The sequence below is a fragment of the Sminthopsis crassicaudata genome, chromosome 2 (assembly GCF_048593235.1).
Source record: "Sminthopsis crassicaudata isolate SCR6 chromosome 2, ASM4859323v1, whole genome shotgun sequence".
NCBI classification, from domain to species: Eukaryota; Metazoa; Chordata; class Mammalia; order Dasyuromorphia; family Dasyuridae; genus Sminthopsis; species Sminthopsis crassicaudata.
In genome coordinates, this window is record NC_133618.1 from 253724732 (window position 1) to 253750112 (window position 25381).

Here is a 25381-nt window from a genome sequence, read left to right on the forward strand (position 1 = left end):
CTTCCTTCCTTCCTTCCTTCCTTCCCTCCTTTCCTTCTTCCCTTCTTTCCTTCCTTCCTTCCTTCCTTCCTCTTTCTTCCTTCCTTCCTTCCTTCCTTCCTTCCTTCCTTCCTTCCTTCCTTCCTTCCTTCCTTCCTTCCTTCCTTCCTTCCTTCCTTCCTTCCTTCCTTCCTTCCTTCCTTCCTCTTTCCTCTATTTCCTCTCCTTCTTCTTTCCTTCTTCCTCTCTTTTTCTCTTTCTCTCTTCTTTTCCCTCTCTCTCCTCCCTCCCTCTCTGTTTCTTTCTTCCCCTGCCCTCTTCCTTCCTTCCTTCCTTCCTTCCTTCCTTCCTTCCTTCCTTCCTTCCTTCCTTCCTTCCTTCCTTCCTTCCTTCCTTCCTTCCTTCCTTCCTTCCTTCCTTTCCTTCCTTCCTTCTTTCCTTCCTTCCTTCTTTCCTTCCTTCCTTCCTTCCTTCCTTCCTTCCTTCCTTCCTTCCTTCCTTCCTTCCTTCCTTCCTTCCTTCCTTCCTTCCTTCCTTCCTTCCTTCCTTCCATCCTTCCTTCTTTCCTTCCTTCCTTCTTTCCTTCCTTCCTTCTTTCCTTCCTTTCTTCCTTCCTTCCTCTCTCCCTTCCTTCCTCTCTTTCTTTCCTTTCTTCTCTTTCCTCTATTTCCTCTCCTTCTTTCCTTCTTCCTCTCCTCTCTTCTTCCTCTCTTTTTCTCTTTCTCTCTTCTTTTCCCTCTCTCTCCTCCCTCCCTCTCTGTTTCTGTCTCTCTTTTTCTTTCTTTCTTCCCCTGACCTCTTCTCCCTTTTCCCTCTTTTCTTTTCTTTCTTTCTTTTTTTTTTTAGCCCAGATTTCTGACTTCTTCAATATAGGAAGCTCCTAATAAGGAAACTCTACTCATGCTGATCAGTACCTGTTCTGCAGCTTACACTTCCAGAGATTGCCTAGGGGTGGTTGCTAGCAAGTTAACTTATTTAGAGCATACAACATATCCAATATGTGTCAGGGAAAGGACTTGAATGCATATCTTCCTAATTCTAGGGCTAGCTCATTGGGTTCCATGCTACACTGTCTGTTGTTTCTTATGATGTAATATTATTTTATTTTATTGCATTCATATACCAGTTTATTTAGTCATTAAATAATTCATAGTCACTCATGTTGTTTGCAACTTTTTTTGGTACTGTAGAGCAAAGTTATGAATATTTAATGATCTATAGCACTACTTTATTTCCCTATCATTAACCTTTTGTGTGTGTGTATGTATGCGTGTGTGTGTGTGTGTGTGTACATATGTATGTGTTAGTCTGGTTGTGGGATGACTGAATCAAAAAAGTGTCAAGAGTTGAATAACTTCAGATAGTGTTCTGGAGAATTTCCTCTGTGAGTGTTGAGTAAAGTAGTTCAGTGTGAGAGCACATTTCCTCTTCCCATAGCCAGCTTTATATCTCTCAGAATAGGGAACTCTGACTCTACTTCTCTCTGTCCACATCCAATTTCCTGCTCCTAAAATTTTGACTCAAGGCACTGCAGGGATAGTGGGAGGAGCACTGGGCTGGAAGGCAGGGCATGGGTCCCATTCTCAGCTCTGCCACTTAACTAGCTTCAGAACCTTGAATCTACAACGCCAGTAGCTTTGTTTGTAAGATGGGGGTAATATCTGGTGGGCAGCTTTACAAGACTGGGAGTGGGAGAGTGGTTGTGAGATAAGGCTTGTGAACCTGCTGTATTCCAACCACAGCGGCATTCCCAGAGTCTTCGATAAAGCACTTTCTTTAGAAATGTTCACAGTACTTGCTCTCCCCATCATCTTCTGCTGATTCCTGATATTCTGTAAAGAGGGGACAATATTTTTCCATAGAAGTGATAGGCAGAGGTACTGGGGCCTATGCTTTCATTGATACAGGAGACTCCCAGGTGATGAAAGCCCTTTCCCGAATTCGGTTTAGAACTATGGAATGTGTAGCCTTAGCTGTCTAGGACGCTGACTGAGAAGCTGTGACTGTCCCAGAGCCACACAACCAGTGTGTTAGAAGGAGGAACTTGAACTCAGATCTTCCGGGTTTGGATACTGGTTGCTCATCCACTATATTATACTGCTTCTCTGCAGTGGTCACACACATACCTCTTATCTTATACATAGTTTGCACGTGCACTTAGTATTTGCACTGAGATTTAAGTGCATCCTTTCTTCAGAACAAGAAGGAGGGCATGAGGGAGAGCAAATCAAGATGCTTGAAAAGAAGAAATGGAAGGAGTCTGAGAGTTCAGAATCAAACTTCGCTAATCTGCTAATTTTCCAAAGACTTCCCAAACTAATAATTGGTTGATTCCCTGAGTTTTCCACAGAGACTGCTCTGGAAAATGATATCATTCCAAACAATCATTATGTTCCACAGTACACTACACATGCCCAGCACTTCCATGCAGCCTCTGAGATCAAGATGCAACAGAGTATGGATCAATTTTCTGCTGCCTGTTCTAGTTTTAGCCTGACAATCAAGACAAAGAAAAAAAAAAACCAGGTCCTCCACGGGCTGTACCGTACCAGCCATATGGGGCACCATTGGTCACAGTAAATGGGGAAATTCTGAATGCTGTGGATAAGTTCACTTTCCTTGGCAGGATACTCTCCAGACCGGTCCATATACATGATGAGGTGGATGCACACGTTGCCAGAGCTGGCTCCGTGTTTGGGAGACGCTGAAAGAAAGAGAGAGAGAAAAGATATCAGACTTTGTACCAAACTAAAGGTCTATAGAGCCATTGTACTGTAATACAGTATTGTATGCCTGGGAAACCTGGACAGTGCATCAGTTCTGTGCCAGAAAATTTAACTGCTTTCACTTCAGCTGTCCCAGAAGTTCCTAAAAGTCACCTGGTGAAACAAGGTAGTGGAGACTGGAGTCCTCTCTCCATAGGAACCGCCAAGCATTCAAACTGTTGTAAGAGCACAGCTCCAGTGGGCTAGCTTTATAATTTGATTGCTGAATGCCAAATGCACACTTGCCCAAAATTGGAGAGCTTTCACCAAATGAGCACTCACACGGTGGTCAGAAGTGAGGTACCTCTGAAGAATTTGAATATTGTTTGTGAGACATGAGAGATGCTGGTGTCCAGCATAGCATTCCATACTCAGCAGAAGCACGAGGGGAACCCGACCTGCACAAGTTCTTAGCTACTTTCACTCAAATGTTCTAACGGATCACTGAGGCCCAATCTGCAGGAGTAGCTTCCGAGCTTTGTCTATACTGGTTCCCCCTGCCCTGATTACTTGTACCCCTTCCCCCAAACTTATTTTTAATAACTCTTATATACCAATAACATACAAAACTTTTCAACATACTTTGTACTTCCTAACCTAGATCCATGGAATGTAAGTTCTTTGAGAGTAGGGACTGTTTCATTTTTTGCTTTTGTCTTCAGTACCTGGTGCTCAATGACCATTTAAGAATCCTTTTTGAATGAATAAATGAATGCTCAATGAGGAGAAAAGCCTCACATATCTGAGAAGCCAACCAGTGGGGAACCAAGGTATGCTAATTCATGACATAGAGATTAAAGTTCCTAGATTTAGAGTTCTAAGGAGCTTTAGAGGATATCTCATTTCGCAAATCAGAAAAATGAAGCCCAGAGGATTGTCCCAACTCAGGGAGTAAGTATTAGAACTCAAATGCTCTAACTCTAAATCCAGTAGTAAGAATTCAAGAAAAAGGGATGTAATTTTAATGTGAAAAAGGACTTCCTGGAAGAGGAGGAACTTACGCTTGTCCTTTTTTAGGATACATTTTACAGATTTTTTTTTTGATTGCAGATGTTCAAAGTTTTGGTTAAGATTTTTATCCTAATGTCTATATTATCTTTTTGCATCTGTATCTTGTTATGTCTGTCTGAGAGCTTCATGAGAGCAGGATGATTCTGCAGAACTCACCATGTTTTAGAATATGATTAAAAAAGACCTTCTGTTACCAAAGACTTTGAATCACAATCCCTTGAAACTGCTGTTGTCCAAAAAGATTTTTTAAAAAGGAAATGGATCTATTTGTGCAAAAACATAGCAGCTCTTTTTTTGTGTATGGTGGAAAGAGTTGGAAACTGAGAGAATGCTCATTAATTGGCTGTACAAGTGGTGGCATGTGATAATGATGGAATGCTATTGTGCCATAAGGAATAATAAGCAGAATTCTTTCAGAAAAATCTGAAAAGATTTACATGAATTGGAACAAAGTGAAATGAGCAGAACCAGGATAACAATGTAACAGTAGTAGCAGTTTTGTTTGATGATCAGCTTTGAATGACTTAGCTCAGCAATACCATAATCCTAGACCATTTTGAAGGACTTATGATGAAAAATTCTATCTACCACCACAAAAAGAACAAATAGAGTATGAATATGGATGGAAGCATACCCCTTTTTAAACTTTATTTATTTTTCTTGTTTGGTCTATGCTTTCTTTCACAACTTCACTAATATGGAGATATGTTTTGCATAACTGCACATGCATGGAGTTTTCTTGACAAAGATACTGGGAAAGTTTGCCATTTCCTTCTCCAGCTCATTTTACAGATGAGAAAATGGAGGCAAAAAGGGTTAAGTGACTTGTCCAGGGTCACATAGCTAGTAGGTGTCTAAGGACAGATTTGAACTTCCTGACTCCAGGACTGATGCTCCACCCACTGTGCCACCTGGGTGATCATAACATGTGTATAACTTATATCAAATTCCTTTCTTTTTCAAGGAGGTATAAAGAGAAGGAGTGAGGGAAAGAATTTAGGCCTAAAATTAAAAAAAAATAAATGTTAAGGGACTGGTAGGTGGCACAGTGGATAGAGTACCGGCTTCTAAAAGGATCTGATTTCCAATTTGGCCTCAAATACTTACTATCTGTGTGACTCTGGACAAGTCACTTAATTTTTATTATTTATAACTTATTATATTATTTATACTTTTATATAAATAATTTTATGTAATTTGTAATTATATTACAATATAAATTTATAATTTTATATATTTATAAATTATTATAATAAAATTTAGGTGCCTCAAAAAAGATTGTTCAAAATTATTTTTACATTAATTGGAAAAAATATTAAAAATGGAAAAAGTGCTGTTGACTTTTAAAATTTGGAATCCTTTCCTCCATTCTCCTCAAACTGGATAACATTCTTAGACAACAACAGCCTTTACCTCCATCTCAAAAAGCTTCTTTCTATTTTAAAGACTTTCAGAGAAGCAGAGTCTGCCATCCTTTCCCTTAAATGGAAAGAGGAGAAAGGAGAAAGAAAGAGAGAGAGAAGAGGGGGGAAAGGGAGAAAGAAAGAAGAGAGGAAAAGAGAAAGGGTGGGAAAAGAGGGTAAAAAAGGAGAATAGAAAGAAGGGAAGAGGGAAAGAAGAAAAGAGATGTGGAGGAGAAGAAGAAGGGAGAAAAGAAGAAAAAGATCTGGGAAAGAAAAAAAGGGGAGGGAAAATGAGAAGGAGGGGCATGAATATTCTATCCTATTTCAGCAGTGATGTCATAGCCTCCAAAGGACTTTTATAAGGTCCCCTGGGGCCAGACAGCAACAGTTTACAACTTTCCTCCTTTCTCAGAGATCAGGAATGTAGACGGACACATCACATATTTTCCCTCACTACCCTCTTGGACCAGTCTGCAAGGAAATTTCTCTGAAGGAGAAGGTTTGTAATGGAACCCTATTCCCATGTTCTTTAGGGTCCTTTTTGAGGATGGCAGAGTTGGGCAGGGGAAGAGGGAGGTTAACTTCTGAGAGACTGTCCTGAGCAGAATGAGACTGTGTAACTTTGGTGCATATTCCAAATAAGATTGGCACAGAGACCAAAAATGTCCAGCAAATTAGGAATAAAATTTAAATTTCGGGATTTTTTTAACTCTTAAGAGTAAAGATTTTAAAAAGGCTGTCCACAAAGGAAGTTGAAACAAGCAGGGCTACTACTTATTGAAGACCATGTGGATCTATTGGTTATAATTTCATGGTCTTTGTATGGTCTTTATTTTTGTTATACCTTTCTAAGCTTGACAAGTCTTCAGTGAAGATAAAATGAGATCATAGATAGATGCATTTAAAGGCAAAGGATTTTTTTAAAAAGTCAACTGTTTAGAGTTTCACACTAGAAAGGGACTCTATAGGCAGGCTTGGGGTGTGCTATTGGGGGCTGAAATTCCCCAGTGGCACAGCCTTATTCAGTCCAATATCTTACTGCTGGGCATTTCATAGCTCAACGTTCCTGAGTACATGTTGGGGGGGAAACATGAGAATGCCAATTTGGGGAACAAGTAAGAGATCCCCAGAGGCAGTGAATCGAGGGAAGCTATTAATGAGGCCCTGAAGAGTCCTGAATTCTCACAGTTAAATAATTAGGGTTAGGAGTAACTATAGCCCTTTGGATTTTAAGATCCTTGTTCTTACAGTTATAATAGTAATCCCACTCTGGGGTTCTTTCACACATGGATAATCAAGAAGTCACTAACTCAAATTCCCCTCAAGGCTGGAAGAAGAAATTCCAAGGATGTCCATGACCATGGACTCAAAAGCTGCAGTGCTTTTGTCCAGTGTTTTAGTAGGCTGCTCTGTTTGTCTCTAATTGTTACATCCTCTTCCCTGCCCATCCCCCCAACAACTTCAGGATTTGTGCTCCCTTTGTACATCTTCACTTCCAAGCAAGGTCAGAGATTAACCTGGTATATGAGTATTAAAAAAAAATCTCCCCTTTTGCCCACTGAACCCTTTCTAGCACAAGAGATAGATGACCATGATAGGACTTCCTGCTAATTAGAAAACTCACCCTTTATACCATTTTTCCTCGGAGGCAAAAAAGAAAAAAACACAACTCTATCTGGGAGATTATATCTGGCTGGCCTCTTGGTATCTGTGTGTGTTGGCTTGGGGATACTCAGAAAAAGCTTCTAATAATTAGAGAGTGAGAGAAAGAAAAGAAAAAAAGAAAAAAATTCTTTTCATCCTGCCTAAAGATGAACTAACACACCTGATAGTTTAGCTCCTACAACTCTAGCCTGAAAAAGGTAAGAATACCCCAAAGCACTGGTGTCTTCTGAGAATGATTGGAGGCCAAATGGAACAACTCTCTCTTCAGTTGGCCATACTTCCTCCTCCCTAAACAATTTCCCTAAACAAAGGATTTATTGATCAAGATTATCCCCAAGGTGTGAAATGTGCAGAAGGTGATGGCTTCACGTATTTACCACAGCATTTTTGATTGAGAGATGCAAATGCCATGTTCTCCTGTGTTTTTTTTTTTCAGGCCCAGAGTGCCATGACAGCCCAGGTATGCATTTGCATCTGGTTGGTCTGGGCGTCAGTCTTGGACTATATTCATGGCCAAGGTAAGCAACAGCATCATAGACTCAGACCATCCTAGAATCACAGAATCTCAGTATCAGAAGGAACCTTGGAAGTCATCTAGATTGTCATCTTTCTCTTCTGCACTCTGATGGTTGACTAGTCTACGCTTGAAAACTTCCAGTGATAGGGAGCTCAGTATATTCCAAAGCATATCTGTTAGATGCCTGTTAACTCTTGCTGTTAGAAAAATTCTTCCTCATATTAAGCCAAAATATGTCTTTTAATTTCAATTCATCAACCTCAATGTTGCCTTTCAAAACCAAATGAGACAAATTATTTTTCCCTGCTTTAGAAGATGTAACTTTTCTCTCTCGGGTTAGATTGTGAAGCTGTGAACTTTAAGTCTTTGGGTTACTTCAGTTACCATCATGCAATCATAGATTTAGATGCAGAAGGGACCTTGGAAGAATTTTAGTCAAAATCCTTCAATTTACAGACGGCACAACTGAGACCCACAGAGGTGAAGTCATTTGCCCAAGGTCAAACATAGGATGCTAAATACAGTACTCTTTCAATTGTATCATCATCCCCCACACTCAGTTCATAGGGAATCAGCAAAAAGACTCAGTTGTACCTAACCTTGATCCAAGGCAGTGTTGACTGTACATTTTCAGGGCCAGTGAAGTAGATACAGGTCCAGGATTGGATTCTGTGATAAACATCAAATAATCAGAGCAGCCTCATTTTCATGGACAGCCTTCAGTGCATTTGGAATGGGGATGAGGGGATTGAGTTTTCACTGAAGTTGTTGTCTCCAGAGGTAGCGCATGGGTGAATTCATGCATAATGTTTGCTTTATGAGCAGGAATTGCCTGACTGCTCAAAAGCCAGGCTTCTGTCTGCTTAGGAACAGCACTGGGGTTGGATGCTGACTTCAGCCTGTCTATACAACAGTGCTAGTTAAATTTGATGTAAAGTTTAATTTTATCCAACGTCAAAAAGCCAGGATTGGATTTTCCAGCTGCAAGATTCAAAATGGAAATTTAAGCTGAGGGTGAGGAAGGATGATTAAAATCACCACTGGTGAATGTAGTATTGTCTGGGAGGAGGGGAACTCGAGAGAATTCGATCTCATGCAAGCTGCATTTATCACACGTTTTCCATAAACCTGATCCCCATGCAAGGCACAGTTTTGATAGACAGAACAATATAATGTAGACTATCTTTATTTGATTTTAATTTTTTTATGAATTTAAATGTTGATGAATATTTTAATATGCAAATAAACACAAAAAGAGGATTGTATAGGAAATAGCAAGCTTCCATTACATATGTAATATATACAAAGTTTAACACTTTCGTCAGAAAGATGTGCCTTTTTGTGACATCTTTTATGAATTTTTTTGTTTTATTCTCTGTATTTTTTAATGTTTGATTTGTGTTTCTTTCCCTGCCTCCCTCCCTCTCTCTATTCTTTGTCTCTTTTCCTCTCTCCCTCCTTTTTTCCTCTATCATTGCCTCTCTATTGATAGCTCATACCCCTCTTCCCTAAAAAATCAAAGCTTTCTCATAACAAATGTATAAGCAAATAAAACAAATCAACATGCTGACCACATTTGATAATATGTATATTTCGTTCTGCATCTCTAGTTCACCATCTATTTGACAAGAGATGGGAAGATGTTCATCATCAGGATTCTGAAGGCATGATTGTCCCCGAATTGATCAATCTTTCTTTTCTTTTCTTTTTTTTTTTCTTTTTCTTTTTTTTTTTGGGGGGGAGGCTGGGGTTAAGTGACTTGCCCAGGGTCACACAGCTAGGAAGTGTTAAGTGTCTGAGATCAGATTTGAACTCAGGCCCTCCTGACTTCAAAGCTGGTGCTCTATCCACTGCGCCACCTAGCTGTCCCCTTGATCAACCTTTCAAAGTTACTTTCCTCTATCTCATTGTGTCTGTTGTGTCAAGTTCCCTCCTAGTTCTATTCATTTTACTTGACATCAATTCAATCAAGTTTTCCCAAGTTTCTTTGAATTATCATGTTTGTCATTTTTATGGCACAATAATATTCCATTTCATTCACATACCTCAATTTTATGACATACCTATTTCTTTTCTTTTCTTCAGTAAAAAGAAACTCCTAAGTGAGGAAATATTGAAGAAAATATAATGTAACCCCCTAATAGCGGAAAAAGGAATTATTAAACCCATTTTATAGGGAAAGAAACTCAAATTTAGAGATAAAGTATTTTGCTTAAGGTCATATAGCTAGTAACTAACAAAATGGAGAGCCAAATATAGTTTTTTTTCTGTGTGGAGGTTGAATAAATTGCCCCTTATGTCATATTTACTCTTCAAGTTTCTGGACAAGAGGCAGGCTTTGACTCTAAGCCAGAAAGTCATACCGGATCTTCTTCTACATGGTGTCACGAGGCTTTGGGGTAGGCATGGGGCAGGGAACAGAAGGCTTTTTAAAGAGATGAGACCAATATGCCCTGAGTATACAACTGGCCTTTTCAAAGTCTCCACTTCAGATTCTCTCACTGAGGAAATTCTTGCCTTTTAATTTGGGGGCTCCCAGAGAGACGATCATATCCTGAGGAGACAGAGTTCTCAGATTCTTCCAGCTGTGAATCCCTCCATTGTTCCTTTCTCCTGCCTCTCTCCCCCTTATGGATGTCCTCTTGAGTCCCCTCCCTTACGTATCTATATTCAAAGCTGAAAGAAGAAGCCCAGCTCTGTTCCTAGATCCGGGTAGTCTAGGGAACTAATGAATTTCATCCTTGTTTTTCCAAGGAGTTAACCACATAGTAAAAGGCTTCAAGAAGTTCCTGCTAAAAGCAAAGATGTTGACATGTCCTTAACTTTCCCTCCCAGGGATGGCCCCCTGAAACTGATACTGGCCCCAAGAGGCCACATCTTGAAGCTGAATATGCAGGGTCTTGGGCACTTCTTTAGAGTTGGAACCAGGTAGTTTCCCCAACTCATGCCGAGTCCCTTTACTCTTTCCTATGTATCTTCTGCTTATCATCTTTCTGTTCCTAGTCAAGAGGACCTAAACCTTACCTTGAACTTTGTATAGGAAGAGTAGACAAGGGACGGGAAGAGAAAATTAGCTTTCCTTCGGACTTTATGATCCAACTATGCTCCCCTGTAGCCACGGTCTCGGTTTTCACTGTTTGTGAATTATTCATGTGGGCAGTTACTTCATGATGTTTTCTTTTTCAAATAAATTTTATTGATATTTTTTGTTCTTCTATCACTCATATTTCCTACTGAATCTCTCTCCTTTTTCTGAAAGAACCATTCTTTATAATAAGGTATTTTTAAAAGGAAGAGAAAAAAGTTAGTAAAACAAATCAATACACCTGAAAATTCTGACATTATATGTAATGCTCCACATTTGTAAACTCCTACCTGTGCAAAGAATCAAGGAAAGATATTTTCTCATATTTCTTCTTTCAGAACAAGCATGGTCATTGCAATTTTGCAACATTCAATTTGATTATTTTGTGATTATTCTTTTAGATTTACATTGTTGAAGTTATTGTGTATATTTCTCTTGTCCTACTTATTTCACTTTGCATTAGTTCATATAAGTTTTTCCATGTCTCTCTAATTTGTTTGTAATTTTCAATGGCATTTACTTAGTTTTCTAATATTTATTACACAAAAGTACTACTATCATCATATTGGATTATATAGAGACAAACTTTCTTTTTTTTGTCATTGACTTCCTTGGTGTATATGCCTACTAGTGGAATTTTTGGTGAAAGCTGTAGATGTTTTAGTCATCTTCTTTTCATAATTCATAATTGATTTTCAGAATGATTGTAGTGATTCACACAACTACCAAAAATGCATTATATTGTAATATGGTGTGTCTGCCTTTCTATAGTCCCTTCAACAATGACTATTATTGCTATCTTTTGTGGTTTTTGCTAATTTTCCAGGTATAAAGTGAAATCTTGAGGTTATTTTGATTTGTCTTTGTCTTATGGTTAGTGACTAAGGTTTTTAATAGTTTGCAATTCTTATTTTAAAAATTAGTTCATGTCCCTTTACTCTTTCTCTTTTGGATTTATATACTTTTATCAATTGTCTACATATCTTAGATCTCAAATCTTTATCAGAGATTTTTGATGCAAAGATTTTTCCCCAATCAATTGCTTCCATTCTTTACCTAGCTGAACTAATTTTGTTTCTGCAAGAACATTTCAATTTCATGTAATCAAAATTATTTATTTTATCTTTTGCCTTTGCCTATTTTAATTGTTTAAGTAATCAGCGCTACCCATAGCTGAAGAATTTCTAACCATAAGATGGTACTTCTCCCTAGATATTTCAATCTCACCTTCCCCATTCTCTAGGCAGTTGGAGTTCAAGGGATTGTAGAATTTTAAATTGAAAGCAACCTTTAAGATCATCTAGTACAAACTAATTTGATTAATGAGGGAACTAAGACCTTGAAAGAATAAGTTATAATTCCATGGTAGTTAGTGATAGAACAAAGGTTCAAACTCAAGACTTGTGAGTTAAAATACTACATTATTTCCACTATAGTCAAGAAGCCAATTATAATAAATAACTGTACAATAAGGCAATATTATTTACTAAATTCTATGGTTGCCCATGGGTGATTCAGAAGGAGTAATATCCTCTCTCTTCAGGGAGTTCAGAATTTAACTAAGGAGATGATATTCAAAAACATCAGAAAACATTTTTAGATAGCATATTATTAAGTGGCTACTTTTTGTTTTGTTTCATCAACTATGGAATATTGAAAGGTATCCACTTTGGAGTGTAATCTTCTATGGAGATTCATGGGATAGAGTTAAGAAGCATATGAGAAGAGACGCTATAGTGACTGATGATATGTACCAGTGGAGGGAGTGCCAACACTGATAATTTAATGGCTCCATCAAAGTGCTGATGTTTATAACTAAGTGTTCACATCACATAGTGAAGGCTGGAAATGCTACAAGATTAAGAGAAGGGACAATCTCTGGGGGCTGGGAAATAGAGCAGGCAAGGTGAATCATAATTTGGGCTTTGAAGGATGGGATTTGAATAAATCCAGGAGAAGAGAAAGAGTAATCAGACGAGAGGAACAATTTGAGCAAGGGTACAGTGGTGAAGGTAAAATGGGGATAGAATAAGGGAATTTAGAGTTGGGAGGAACTTAAAAGAATAGCTAGTTCCTATACTGATTTACACAGGAAAAAGCTAAGGACCAAACTGGTTAAGAGATTTGTGCAATGATATCCAGGTTTTAGAACTCTTTCCACTAGATCTGTTCTTTACTTCCTTCAGAACTGTTTTTCTACATGATGTTTTTCCTGAGTTCCCCTAAATGACTAATATCCTCCCTCCCCAAATTTCCTTGAGTTTATTTTGGGTAAACTTTATTCCGTATTATTTATGTGCATATTCTCTCACTTAATAGAATATAAGCCAATTGATGTCACAGATTATTCTATCTCCTAGCACCTGTCATAGTACTTAACATATAGTGGGCACTTAACAAATATTTATTGCTTGATTGATCAGGGAAATGGGCAGTGTGGGAGGAGATGATGCTCTTGAGCAAATACTCTGTTAGAATGATATAGGATATAGAACTGGAGAACTATAGGTATTTTGCAGTTTTGCAATCTATGAATCAGAGAGAATTAGGGATTCTCACCCACTGCTCTATTACCTCATGTATACTCAAGGCCAATAAGAGTTTGATTTAGGACTATTTGCTGTTCTAAAATTTCAGAGTCATTTCCCCCTCCCACCCCATTAGCACAGAGAGATAATGGAAAGTTCTATTGTCCTAATGGAATTTAATGCAATTCAATAAACTTTTTCTTAGTACTGTCCCTACCCTAAAAGTGAACCGGAGAGTGAGCACAAATGGTCAGTTAAAAGACTGTAAGCTTCAGAGCTATAAAGATTATGTAGTCCAACCTTTTCATTTTACAGATGAAGAAATTGAGGTCCAAAATAGGTTGCCCAGGTAGTATCAGATATGGAATTCAAAACTTGTCCTCTTGAGGGTAAAGCCCGAACTCTTCCCATTACACTACTTCTGTTGCATCTCCGTGTCTCATCAGCAGTTTCTTGTTCCCGTGTTGTGTCTATGCGCCTGTGCTAGGAAATCCACATCTGTGGCCTGCCCTAGGGCCCTCGGACTGGGACAAGTTGCCAGCTGCTGTCTCAGCTCTTTCTGTCATAAGTAATTTCTCATGCTCTGCCAAACTTGGAGTCTCCTCTCTGCAGCTGGTCTGAACCATCTTACTTGGGGGAAAATTTACTCCAACAACTAGAAGTGGTACCCCTCAGGATGTCCACACCCCAGGTTTCCTATTCCATTTCTCATATCCAAAGACCATTTTCAGTACAGATGAAATTATAGATTTATATGTTGGTTTATGGGTCATTTCCTGTTTGAGTTAGTCTTCTTCAGACTGAGGCTCTGTGATAATAAATTGAGTATGTGTCCTATTCCCATCCCATGACCCACCACCACCCTTGAAACTCTCCCCCCTCTTACCCCACCCCTGCCATAGAGCTTTTGAGTGAAGAGCTATTTTCCACTAAGACTTATGCTTTCTTAACATTGCATTGCAATGCCTTGCTTTTTTAACCTCCTCCAAAAATTTCCATGTTCTATCTTTTAATAAAATGTTTTTTTAAATCCTTAATTATATTTTATTGAAATTAAGTTAAGAATTTATTACAATTTTTATAACTTACAAATCTTCAACATTTAGTAAAGATAACATAATATACACAGGTATTTATTTATTGATAGTAATTTATAATGCTCAAGTTTATAACAGAAAATAGCCACATTTAATAATATTATTAATGTGATGAAGGTGATTGTTTTTTAACTCAAAGTTTCTCAAAACATGGTATCATTGATGACACTGTTACTTCTTTTTTAACTTCTAATCTAGTAGATTATTTTGTCTATATAATAACCAGAAAGGAAAATTTCATTTAATGCTAAAAGATAATTGAATATAGTGTGCAGTATCATTTCTTATAGCCCAAATGTAACATTTTCTGATTCAAATACTTGTCTGAACTTACTATCACAGGACAAGTCTATTAGTATTTCTCGTTCAGATGGAACAAGACTGAATGTATCATAATCATCCATGTTAGATTAATTCCTTACCATTAATATTTAGAAATATGTATTTAATGTAAAGTAAAAATGTCTTATGTTGACAGGTTAAATGATTAACAATCAGATATTTACTTGCTTTTATTTAATTTGACAGAGGTTTTTAAAATTGGAAAACAAATTATTAATTTTACTGTATCTTTCATTGTTCTCTCTACTTTATTTTGCAAATGCTGGATCAAATCATAAATCTGAATCATGTTAGTTTATTTAAATTTTTAAAAAAATATCCTTCAATTATGGATTTTGAGAAGGAAATTATTAAAAATTAGCTTGTTTCATCTTCATTACTATTACTGAGAAAAATGATAACCTTTTTAGGTTAAATACACATCAAAGTATTGCAATTTGAGAAAGAAATCATGTTTCATAATAGATAAAAAGCAGACATCAGTCAGATAGCCCTGGGTTCAAGTCCTCCCTCTGACACATATGAGTTAGTAAGGAAGATGCTTGGTTGGTTATTTGCAAAGCAACTTTGAATGCTTCCACACACAGATAATAGGGTGAGTAAGAGAATTGTTGACCAATAAAAATCTTCTATTTTGCACCATAAGAGAATAAAACAACATATTTAAATATATTTATTTTTTAAATTCAATAAACATTTATTAAGAACCTACTTTATACTATACACTTTGCTAAATGCTGAGAATACAAATAAGAAAAAGAAATATAGTCGCTGACATCTAAAAGCTTATAATCTATTGGAGACACCAACATAGAAAAGGAAACAAGAAAGTTGGATGTGGGGGATAACCAAAGGAGATATATATATATATGTAGTTCCATAGAGTTAAAATTAGGCAGAACAGCAGATGTAAAGTAAACCAAATTGAAATTTCTACCCTCTATAAAGGAAGGCTTTGAGAAGTATTTGTCCTCCACTCTCCAGACTCCAGTCTGGGAAAGAGAGAAGAAGTTGAAGAGGAGTGATGTCCAGGTTTGTGTGAGCTTCATGATGATGAGATGAGAAGACTTAAGTTTACCTTGGAAGGAGCATCTTTTTTCTTAGAGTTGAAACCAGGCAGAGCAGCAGATGGAAAGTAAAGTGAGCAAGTCATTTAATTACACATGTATGGTATGCTGTTGATTTGATGCTGTTACTTTCCAACTAATTGACAACAATGTCATATCAATAAACATTTTTAACATAATCAATGACATTTTAATGAAAATTGTATAATGTGAAAGAATTGTATTGGACTCAATAGTGAGAGAACTGCAAATACAAAAGTCTTACTGTCCCTACTCTCCAAAATTTTACATTTTAATAGGGAACCTGAAGGAAGAGACACTACCTGACCTGACAAGTTTCCCATCTGAAAATTCTTAGGGATGGAAAGTAGAGCCAAAAGGGAGTTGATTAATGTATCAGTTCTAGCAATACTGTCAGTATTGCTATAATTATAGTGCCTAGAGATGGGGAGGTAAGTAATGATAAGAATATGTCTTTGGTGGTTTGTGAAGATGCCCAGGACTAGTTAGATAGAATGAACTATGTCAGCTTGGGCTCATATTCTCATTAGTCAAGACAGTGACCTGACTAGTCAGGTCCAAGCTGGAAGCACAAAATTGAGGAGACTGTCACCTAGATCTCCAGAGATCCAGCAGTGCAAAGGATGCAATGGTAAGGCATGTGGCCATAATATGACAATGGATGCTATTTTCTGGATTTGAAGCTTTTTATATTTTTTCTGTATTTTCATTACTTAAACTATATCTTTGGGTTTTTTAAAATAACTTTTAGACATTCCATGGGATCTTCTTTCTAAACCTATCATATATTCATCAATCTTTAAGGGATACATTTCATATTAAAATAATTAGAAACAAAAATTTTAGACTATAAAATTTAATTTTGTTGAAAAATTCAAATAATTTGTTATAACTTCTCAAGTAACTGAAATTTTATTTTTAAATTTAAAAGTAAATACAAAATAAAAAATTAGAAAAAAGAAAGATGGAAAAAGTAAATTTTAAAAAAATGTCATGTGCCCAGAAGAATATCAGAGAAGATTCAAAATATGTAACAATAAATTTCCATTTCAAGAGAACACAAGAAGGACGACATTACATTCATGACTGTCCATCTTTGCTTTCTTATAAATTATTCTTTTGTTCTGTTCTGTGTACTTTTAAATTTTATTCTTTTATCCCTCCTCACCTCCCCCAAGCAGGCTACAGTTAAGCATAAATATATTTATATATACATACATATATATTCACACCCACACAGATACATACACACATATATACGTGCATTTACACATACATAAACATATATCTAGAAGGATATTAATATAGTTGATTTAATGTAGATTTTTTTTTGATTGAATCTTTAAGTTGGGCTTTGACATCAATGGCTGCAAGTCTTACTTTTTAAAAAATAAATGCCCTTGATCCTTATTATTGTGTTTGTATATATCTCTTATTTCTTATTCCTGATAACTTTTATACTTTAATTCTACTCCTTAACTTGCCTTGATATTACCTTACCTCCCTTCACCCATGAACCTCTCTTTTACCTTCTCTTCCTACCCTTTCCTTCCCTTTTTATCCCATTCCTATTAATCTACATGTCTTATTTCACTCCCATTAATGTTTAATTTGGAGTTTATACATTTTATTTTCATATATAGCAAGCATCTGGATAGTACAATTCATCTGTACCACAAATCTGCTCTGACTAATGATGGTAGCTTATGATTTCCTTAAGATTTGACATATGTCACACTTTCTCAGATTTGACCATCATAAATAACTGTCAGTCAATCAATAACCATTTATTATGTACCTACTATGTGCCAGTCAACTGTGCTAAGTGTTAGAGACATAAAGAAAAGCAAAAGACATTCCCTGACAAGAAGGAGCTCATAATCTAATTGCTGTATTGCTTTTATTGTCAGAGTCAATACATTATATTAAACTTTATCTTGTTGACTTTGATTTGAACTTTGTTTTCATTGAAAATGTGGAATTATTTATGTAGGGAACTATATTAAAAATATCCAATAATGTGGCTCTTGCTTCTTTGTCCCCGTTTCTCCCCCCCCCCCACCAAGATTTAGATATTTTTCAGTAAAAACATCTGACTCAGACTGAAAAAAAAAACAACCTCATTTTTTTTTTCTCCATTAACTCAAGAATTCTGATTTCTCCTACAGGGACCAGCCGACTGCGGCTGACTGTGCTGTCTGAAGACAGGCTCCAGATGAAGTGGAAGGAATCAGAAGGAAATACCAATGGCTACAAAGTTCAAGTAAAGCCTATGGCAGGTACTAAAGACATAGTGGGAGAAAGAGAGGTATCTGGGTTTACAAGATTAGGCAAGACAATAGGCCTGGGCTGGGGTACACAGATTTTTCCAGGGAACTTCAAAGTGCAAATATTTATTATCTTCAAGACTTAGAAATTGGGACTTAATTTTCCAAGCTGTATTTTTTTTCTTATGCTTAGTTTTTATATAAATTCTTTTCATTTAGCAAATTTTGTTTTTATTTGTATTAGCAAAGCCCTGGGCTTGATGCTGAGGTGGATACAAAGATACCTAAGGCAGTCTTTGAAATCAAGGATTTCGTAGTTTTAAATAAGATAGAAGTCATATGGGGCAGCTAGTTGGTGTAGTGGATAGAGCACCAGCCCTGAAGTCAGGAGAATCTCAGTGTTGAGATTAAATACACCTCAAAAGTCATCTGGTCCAAACCTGATCTGGTAAAGAAATTCCCTCTCTCCAGGGACATCCAGTCAGGGGTTATCAAGGAAGGCTTCATAATTTGAATTATAGGCAGGATTTAAATAGGCAAAGCTGTTGGGAGAAAATATGTTGGGGAAGAATGAATAAGAACAAAAGCGAGGATGTTAAGAGGATGAAAGGTTTGACTAGAGCATAGATAAATGAGAGTAAGTATATGGATGATCCACATATAATCCAAAATCTACAATATATATGATAACTTCTTTACATCTCTCACCTAACCATTCAGAAATATGCCCTGAAACAGTGAAGACCTATGAATATTCTCTCTCTGGTCCTATTTGGAAGGAGGTAGCTGGGGGCATAAGGAAAACCAAAACCTAAAAGTTCTTTAAGTAGGAAGTTCTACGACCAAATAATTAAGAACAATGTGTTCCCATCCCAACAAGATGTAACTTTTTATTGCCATTACTGTCTCTCCCTAAGGGGACTCAGAACAGGAAGTAATGCTGACTACCAAGACACCTAAAGTCACTGTGGTTGGACTGAGCCCCACCAAGGAATACACACTCCAAATATTTGCACTCAGTGGCTCCCGTGATACTCTGCTGGCCAGACGGAGGTTTGTGAGTAAGTTGTTCCTGCTAGGCAAAACTGCCAGTGTTGCCCTTTGTGGCTTTCTCTTACCTAACTAAGCCTGGAAAATGAGCATAGACCCCAAGAATTATGGCAGTGGATCAAAAAACAGAATGAATTTAGACTAAGTGAGGTTTCCCTAGGACTGTGAGTATATTTGTCCTAAATAGGACCTCATTAAAGGGAAAACAGGAGGATGAAAAGGAGTGGTGGGGAAAGGTAGCAGAATCACAAGCAATAGACTCATTGCCTCTAACAATAGTTGTGAGACTATTATCACCATTTTATAGGTGAGAAAATTGAGGATCAGAGTGATTAGATAATTGGCTCAAGATCAAAGTCATAAAGTAAATCTGGTCAGAAAGAATCAGCATCTACAACTGTCCCCAATTTCCTCCCTCCTGAGTTCTGTTAACTGTGTGACATTAGGTGAGTAATTCCATCCATTTGAGCCTCCAATTCCTCATCAGTAAAATGAGAATAACAGTAAGCTTCCCACATTACTGTTATATTGGATCACGAGAGACAATATGATAGAAGTTATTCTTGTATTCTTGCCACTAGACTTTGGCTCTGGGTAATGTTTCATATTAATTCTAGTTGAGGATTTGAAGAGCATCTCCTTGGGCAGGAATAGCCGGAAACAATCAGGGGAAACCCTGGAGTCCATTTCCTCTTCAGTGGGAAATCATGAATTCCAGCAGGTTCCTGAGCTTGAAGCAACTTCACCAACTTGGAGTGAAGTCTCTCCCACTTTAGGTAGGTACAAACCCAGGGAGAGGGCTTTTATATTGGTGCAAAGAAGAAGAATATGGAGTCCCTCAAATTGTGCTTTCTCATTTTATTTCAACATTGCTTCACAGTAATATCCTTGTTGGAATTCAGCCATATATATATATATATATATATACATATATATATATATATATATATATATATATACATATATATATATATATATATATATATATATATATATACATATATATATATGTTTTATACATATAAGTGTATATCTGCCAGTCAACTAGAGTTTATTGTAGACATTCATGTGTCAGACACCATACTAAGTGCTAAGGAAGCAAGAAAAAAAAAAGGACTTGCTCAAGTAGCTTATAGTCTAATGGAGGAACCAAAATGCAAACAACTATGTACTACAGTATATACATTATATATTATATATGTACAATATATACACAATACATGCATGCATGCACATACACATATAACATATACAAATAAGAATAAATGCATACATACATGCATACATATCATGAAATGAGAAGTTCCTTAAGGTCTGTATATTTTCCTAAGCAGCCCAGCTGGACTTCGAGATTAAAGAGTTATATTTTGGGCAGATAACCACTGTAATAAGTACTTATGAGTCAGACTCATAAATAGTCTGAGATGCTTGAAAAGGTAATCTGCACAAGCAGTTAAAAGAGACATAGAAACCCAGCTAAGTATTAAGAGCTATCCGTGGTCCTGAAATCGCCCTGCTCAAATTTACTCTTTGAATGAATCTGGAAACAATGGAAAAATAGCTAGATTTGAAACTAAAGGATTTAGTGAGTTTGAGTCACAACTAAAATTACTTCTATGGCCTTGCACAAGTCACTAATCTTTTCAGGACCTTAGTTTCCTGAGTTTGGAATGGATAATCCATAAAGTACCTTTTAGTAATAGATAAAAGAATTCTTTTCTCTCTCTGCTTCTGTCTTAGTTGTTTGTTTCTGCCTCCCTTTTCCAAGGTCCCCAATTCCACTGTGACACCTCCATTCCTGTGGATATAATATTCCTAGTGGATGGGTCCTGGAGTATTGGCCGAAGTAACTTCAGACTTATCAGAGAATTCCTGGCCAATATCATCTCTCCTTTTCACATTGCCCAAGATAAAGTTCGAATTGGTACGTACAAGGTTGTTCTGTTAGAATTTGAGGACTCATTCAAAGAAAGCTTAATTCCTCTAGGATTTGAAATTTAAAATATAAAGGATCCCCCATTGAGCAGAAGTAATAAATAAGTGGAGACAACAGTTTAATATTTTGGAGGGATATCAAATGTGAATACTTCAACCAGCAGCAACCCCCTTCTTTAGATTTCCTTGGGAAAATTCCTGTATTTCTTCATTAGCAAGAGAAAGCACTGCTTTCTACATTAGTCTGGCTGATGGATCACATGGCAAAAAGTGCTGGAGCACTCAAAAATGCTTGGGCAAACAAAATACTATTTCTTACCCTCTATACCTGGTATTCCTAATCTGATGTATGTGAAATAGTTTTTTTTTTTCAAAAATTGTATTTCAATATAATTGTATTTCTTTTTAATTGTATATATTATGTTTTACACACTTAAAAACATTTTTCTTTGAAGGGATCCCTGGGATTTACTAGAGTGCCTAAGGAATCCATAAAAAAGAGGTTAAAAAACCCCCTGCTCTCTAAGTACACTCTTTTGAGATACCTAGGTACCTCACATAAAATTAAGGTGCTCTCTAGATACACTCTTTTGACAAAGGCCCAGCTCTTGACCTATAGAAGTAGAAAATTTCCAGGAAAAAAAAGATTCCAAATTGGAGATATGGTCAATTCATCTATATTTTACTCTAATAGGATCTTTCATTTTGGAGGGAACTCATTGGTTAGAAGAAACTGGGTTTTATTATCTTCAAGATGTATTCAGGAGCAAAAATAAATTAAGATACTACAGAATATGTCCAATGAGAGGGGAAACTATTTAGGGAAGAAAGTAGCACCAAGGGGAAGCAATTTTATTCAGAAGCACATCTCCCTTGTCACTATGCGGCCCTCAATTATTTACCTGTGGTTCCCTTTACACATCTCTTAGGTTTATCCCAATATAGTGGAGATCCCCGGACTGAATGGAACCTGAATTCATTCAGTACCAAGGAGGAAGTTCTAGAGGCTGTGAGAAATCTCCGTTACAAGGGTGGTAACACTTTCACAGGTACCTTCTTTATCACTTCCTTTCTTCTTTGCATCTGTTTAAATATTCTTTCCTAAACATACTTTAATTTAGACATCTGCAGATCCTGGCACTCCCAGAAGACCTTATTTTAGGTATCAGACAAGCTGTTTTTTAGAGTTCAGCTTCTTAAATAATGGATTTAGACTATGCTTCTTAAACTATGGGAACTTATAACTGAATGTGGGGATCATATCATAAAATTATGATTTATTATCAATAAATGTTTGATGTGAGTACCTACTTTATATATTTATATATCCAGAGTCTTTTTAAAATTTCTCAGGTAAAAAAGGGTGATGAATGGAAACAATTTAGGAAGCCCTGGTTTAAAGCATAATATATCTTCAATCATACATTAGTTTGTATCTGTTAAAAAGTACTTTTAAACTGTGTGTATGTATATGTCCTTCTCTCTCTTACTAGACTGAACTGTCCAATTAGGGGCATAAACATTCACAGAGAGTAAGCCATGTATATTGACCCACAACTAACCTATTCTATATTCTGACCCACAACTTTTTGCACTTGCTGGAGCATCTACTAAGGGATACTCAAAATAAAAGAAGTTCAGGACAAAGGTTTGACTTCAGTTCAACAAGCATACACTAAGTACTTACTGCTTGCAAGATCCTGTAGTAGGGCTACAGTACTATAAAGATGAAAAATGGCAGAGTTTCTGCTCTTAAAAAGCTTACAGTCAAATGCAGAGAGGGAGAACTAGATTATGATGCACACAAAAATATATGATACAAAGTAGACTGCCACAGGATCAAAATGCTCTAGCAAGATTTGAGAAAAGAAGGATTACTTTTAGCTGGAAGAAGCAGGGAAAGTTCATGTAAAAAGTGGCACTTAATCTGGACCTTGAAGAAAGGGAACATTTTAAATAAGTATAAGAAGTACATTCCAGGATTAGAGACTAATTATCAAGAAGTCAGCTAGAATCAGGTTGTAGAAGGCCTTAAATGCCAGGATGAGAAGTTTTGTATTTTTTTCTAAAGGCAATAGGAAGTCATTAAAAGTTGTCGATGTTGTTGATATTATAACTCCTGATCCTTCTTCTGATGCCATTTCTTTTAAGTAGAAAAAGGACATCATAAGACCAGTGCCTTAAGAAGATGTATGAAAGATGGATTGGCAAGGGGAAAGCATGGAGATAGGGAAGCCAATTAGAAGGTTATTGTAATGGTCCAGGGAAGAGATAATAAGCACCTAACCAGAGTAGGGAGAGGAAGAATATGATATGGAAAATATTTTTGAAGGAGAATTTACAAAACTTGGCAACTGATTGGATATGGAAGGAGGAGAAAAAAATCAAAGAGGATGCTATGGTTTCAAGCTAGGGAAACTTTGTAATAAGGACAGATTTAGTTTGTTTTTTAACCTACTCAGTCTATGATGGTGAGAGGACATCCAGAAGTCACTTAATGATGCAAACTCAGACTTAGGGTGATCAACTAGTACTGATTGTATTGATTTGGAAGTTATCTGAATAGAGAGGATAATTCAACCCATGGGAATAGCTGAGTATGTTAAGGGTGAGAGTATATAGAGAAAAGAGAAGAGAGCTCAAGACAAAGCCTTGGAAGATCCTTAGATTTAGGGGATAGGTAATGGACACTGAATTGACAAAGAAGGATCATTCAGAGAGAGGCAAGAAGAAAACCAGGAGATAGTGTCTTGAGAACTAAAGAAGGGGAAAGTAACTAGGAGGGAGAGTATAGTCAAAGTCTTCTTATCAACATCAGACAAAGGAACGTTTAGTAACTTCTGTTTCAGCCATTTAGCAAATGTAATTTTTCTGGACATACACTCCATCGAGCAGAGAAAAGAGGAGGAGCCATAATCCCTGACCATAAGAAACACAAATTCAAGTTGGAGAGGAAAGATAAACTCATCAGAACAGTATGTACAACCTATGTGACCCTGGACAAGTAATTTAAATTTCTCTGAGCCTATTTCTTCACTTGTAAAATGTGAAAATCTCCCTTCCAATTCCATCATTCTATAACCCTCAGAGCAAAACTTAGAAATTTTGATTCTAAGTGTTTTAAGTGTTCAGAGAAGGGAAAGACCATTATGGCCAGGAGCATCCAGAGTTAGCTTTATGAAAGATGTGGTATTTTTATTGATTTGTGACTTTGTGCCATCCTCCCTAAAGGTCTTGCACTGACTCATGTACTAGAGCAGAATTTGAAGCTGGAATCCGGTTCTCGCTCAGAGGCAGTTAAAGTGGTGATTCTTCTTACTGATGGCAAGTCCCAAGATGATGCCCGACTTGCTGCTCAAGTTCTGAAAGACCTAGGCATGGATATCTTTGCCATTGGTAAGACACACCTTAGAAGCTGGCACTTGATCCTCCTTTTGAGGGACACCTTCCATCAGCCACATTGTGAGAGTAGAAAGTATAGACTGGATGAAGATCTGTGATATTCTGTGATAATCAGTTCCTTACTCCTGGGAATGCAAAGTGAAGAGTATTCATGTTCTTCATTTTCCATTAAAGTCCAAATCCTGTGTTGTTTTAGAAGTCTAGCCAATTGACAGCAACATTAGGAAATGGGTGAAGACATTCCTCGCTCTCTCCTTTTTCTCCCAACTCCATGGCACCATCTGCCCCACTCAGGAGTCCACTCTCCCTAGATATCACTATCATTATCATCAAGATCTGATCCCAAGAAAGTGTCACATCAGACACTTTGCTGATGCATTAGTGACAGTCATTGTGCTCTTTCTCTAAGGAGGATCTGCATTTTAAACCTTTTCTCTGGTTGCAGAATGACAGGGATTTGTCCTAAAGGCTAGAACATGGGAAGACTTTATTTTCTCCAAGCTGCCTTCCAGCTTGAATATGTTGTGACTATCTGGGATAAAGTCAATTAATCAGTCAGTCAGCCAATCAGTCCGTTATTCAATCAGTCAGTTAACAAGCATTTGGGCTAAGAGCTATGTCAAGTACTAGGAATATAAAGAAAAGATGGGAGAAAGAAAGTTTCTTGGCTCTGAAATCACCCTGAGTGTGTGCCCACCTTCTTCACCTCTTTTTAAGGGTGGTTTGGTCCCGGAGTACACATTTATCAGTGGTGCCCTGGCCCTGCCTGGCACTCCTGCTCTAGACTGATCCAAGTGTTGTTTTGAGAAGGCACTGATCAGCAATTATCTTAATAAGACAAACAGAGACACAGCAACCTCTCCCCGGGCGTCTCTGTACACAGTGTAAATCAAATGAAGGTGATTATAGTTATCAGTTGTGGCACAATTTGGCCTCTTAGTGTGACATCCCATTAGTATGACGTGGGTGTGGGGGAGTAGCTGAAGCCTCCAAGGAGTAGGGAATGAGGGAATGTTATTTTTAAAAGAACATTTGGCTCTGTCCATGTTTCACTGTCTTTATCTTAGAGTCTATTTCTGTAGCTCTGTCTCTCTCTCTCTCTGTGTCTCCCTCTGTCTTTCACCCTCTCTAAGCATCTTTTTCTCACAAACTTATATACATATTGTTTGGGAATAAAGCTTTCTGCGTTCCCTCCCCCAAAGCAAAACCAGAGAATGTTGTGAGAGCTGTTGGAGAGCAAGGGGCAT

General features: G+C 37.2%; 1 protein-coding gene across 1 annotated transcript in view; it reads left to right on the forward strand.

Annotated features, from left to right (window-relative positions):
- The first annotated feature begins 5370 nt into the window (after positions 1-5370).
- The window catches only part of COL20A1 (collagen type XX alpha 1 chain), an 88104-nt gene continuing 68093 nt past the window's right edge, over positions 5371-25381 (forward strand). Inside the window, exons 1-8 of the mRNA XM_074288832.1 lie at positions 5371-5657; positions 7260-7341; positions 17649-17759; positions 18665-18808; positions 19415-19573; positions 20566-20721; positions 21662-21781; positions 23964-24128. Coding sequence (XP_074144933.1) covers positions 7272-7341; positions 17649-17759; positions 18665-18808; positions 19415-19573; positions 20566-20721; positions 21662-21781; positions 23964-24128 — 925 coding nt within the window. The 5' untranslated portion in view covers positions 5371-5657; positions 7260-7271. The remainder of the gene's footprint in view (positions 5658-7259; positions 7342-17648; positions 17760-18664; positions 18809-19414; positions 19574-20565; positions 20722-21661; positions 21782-23963; positions 24129-25381) is intronic.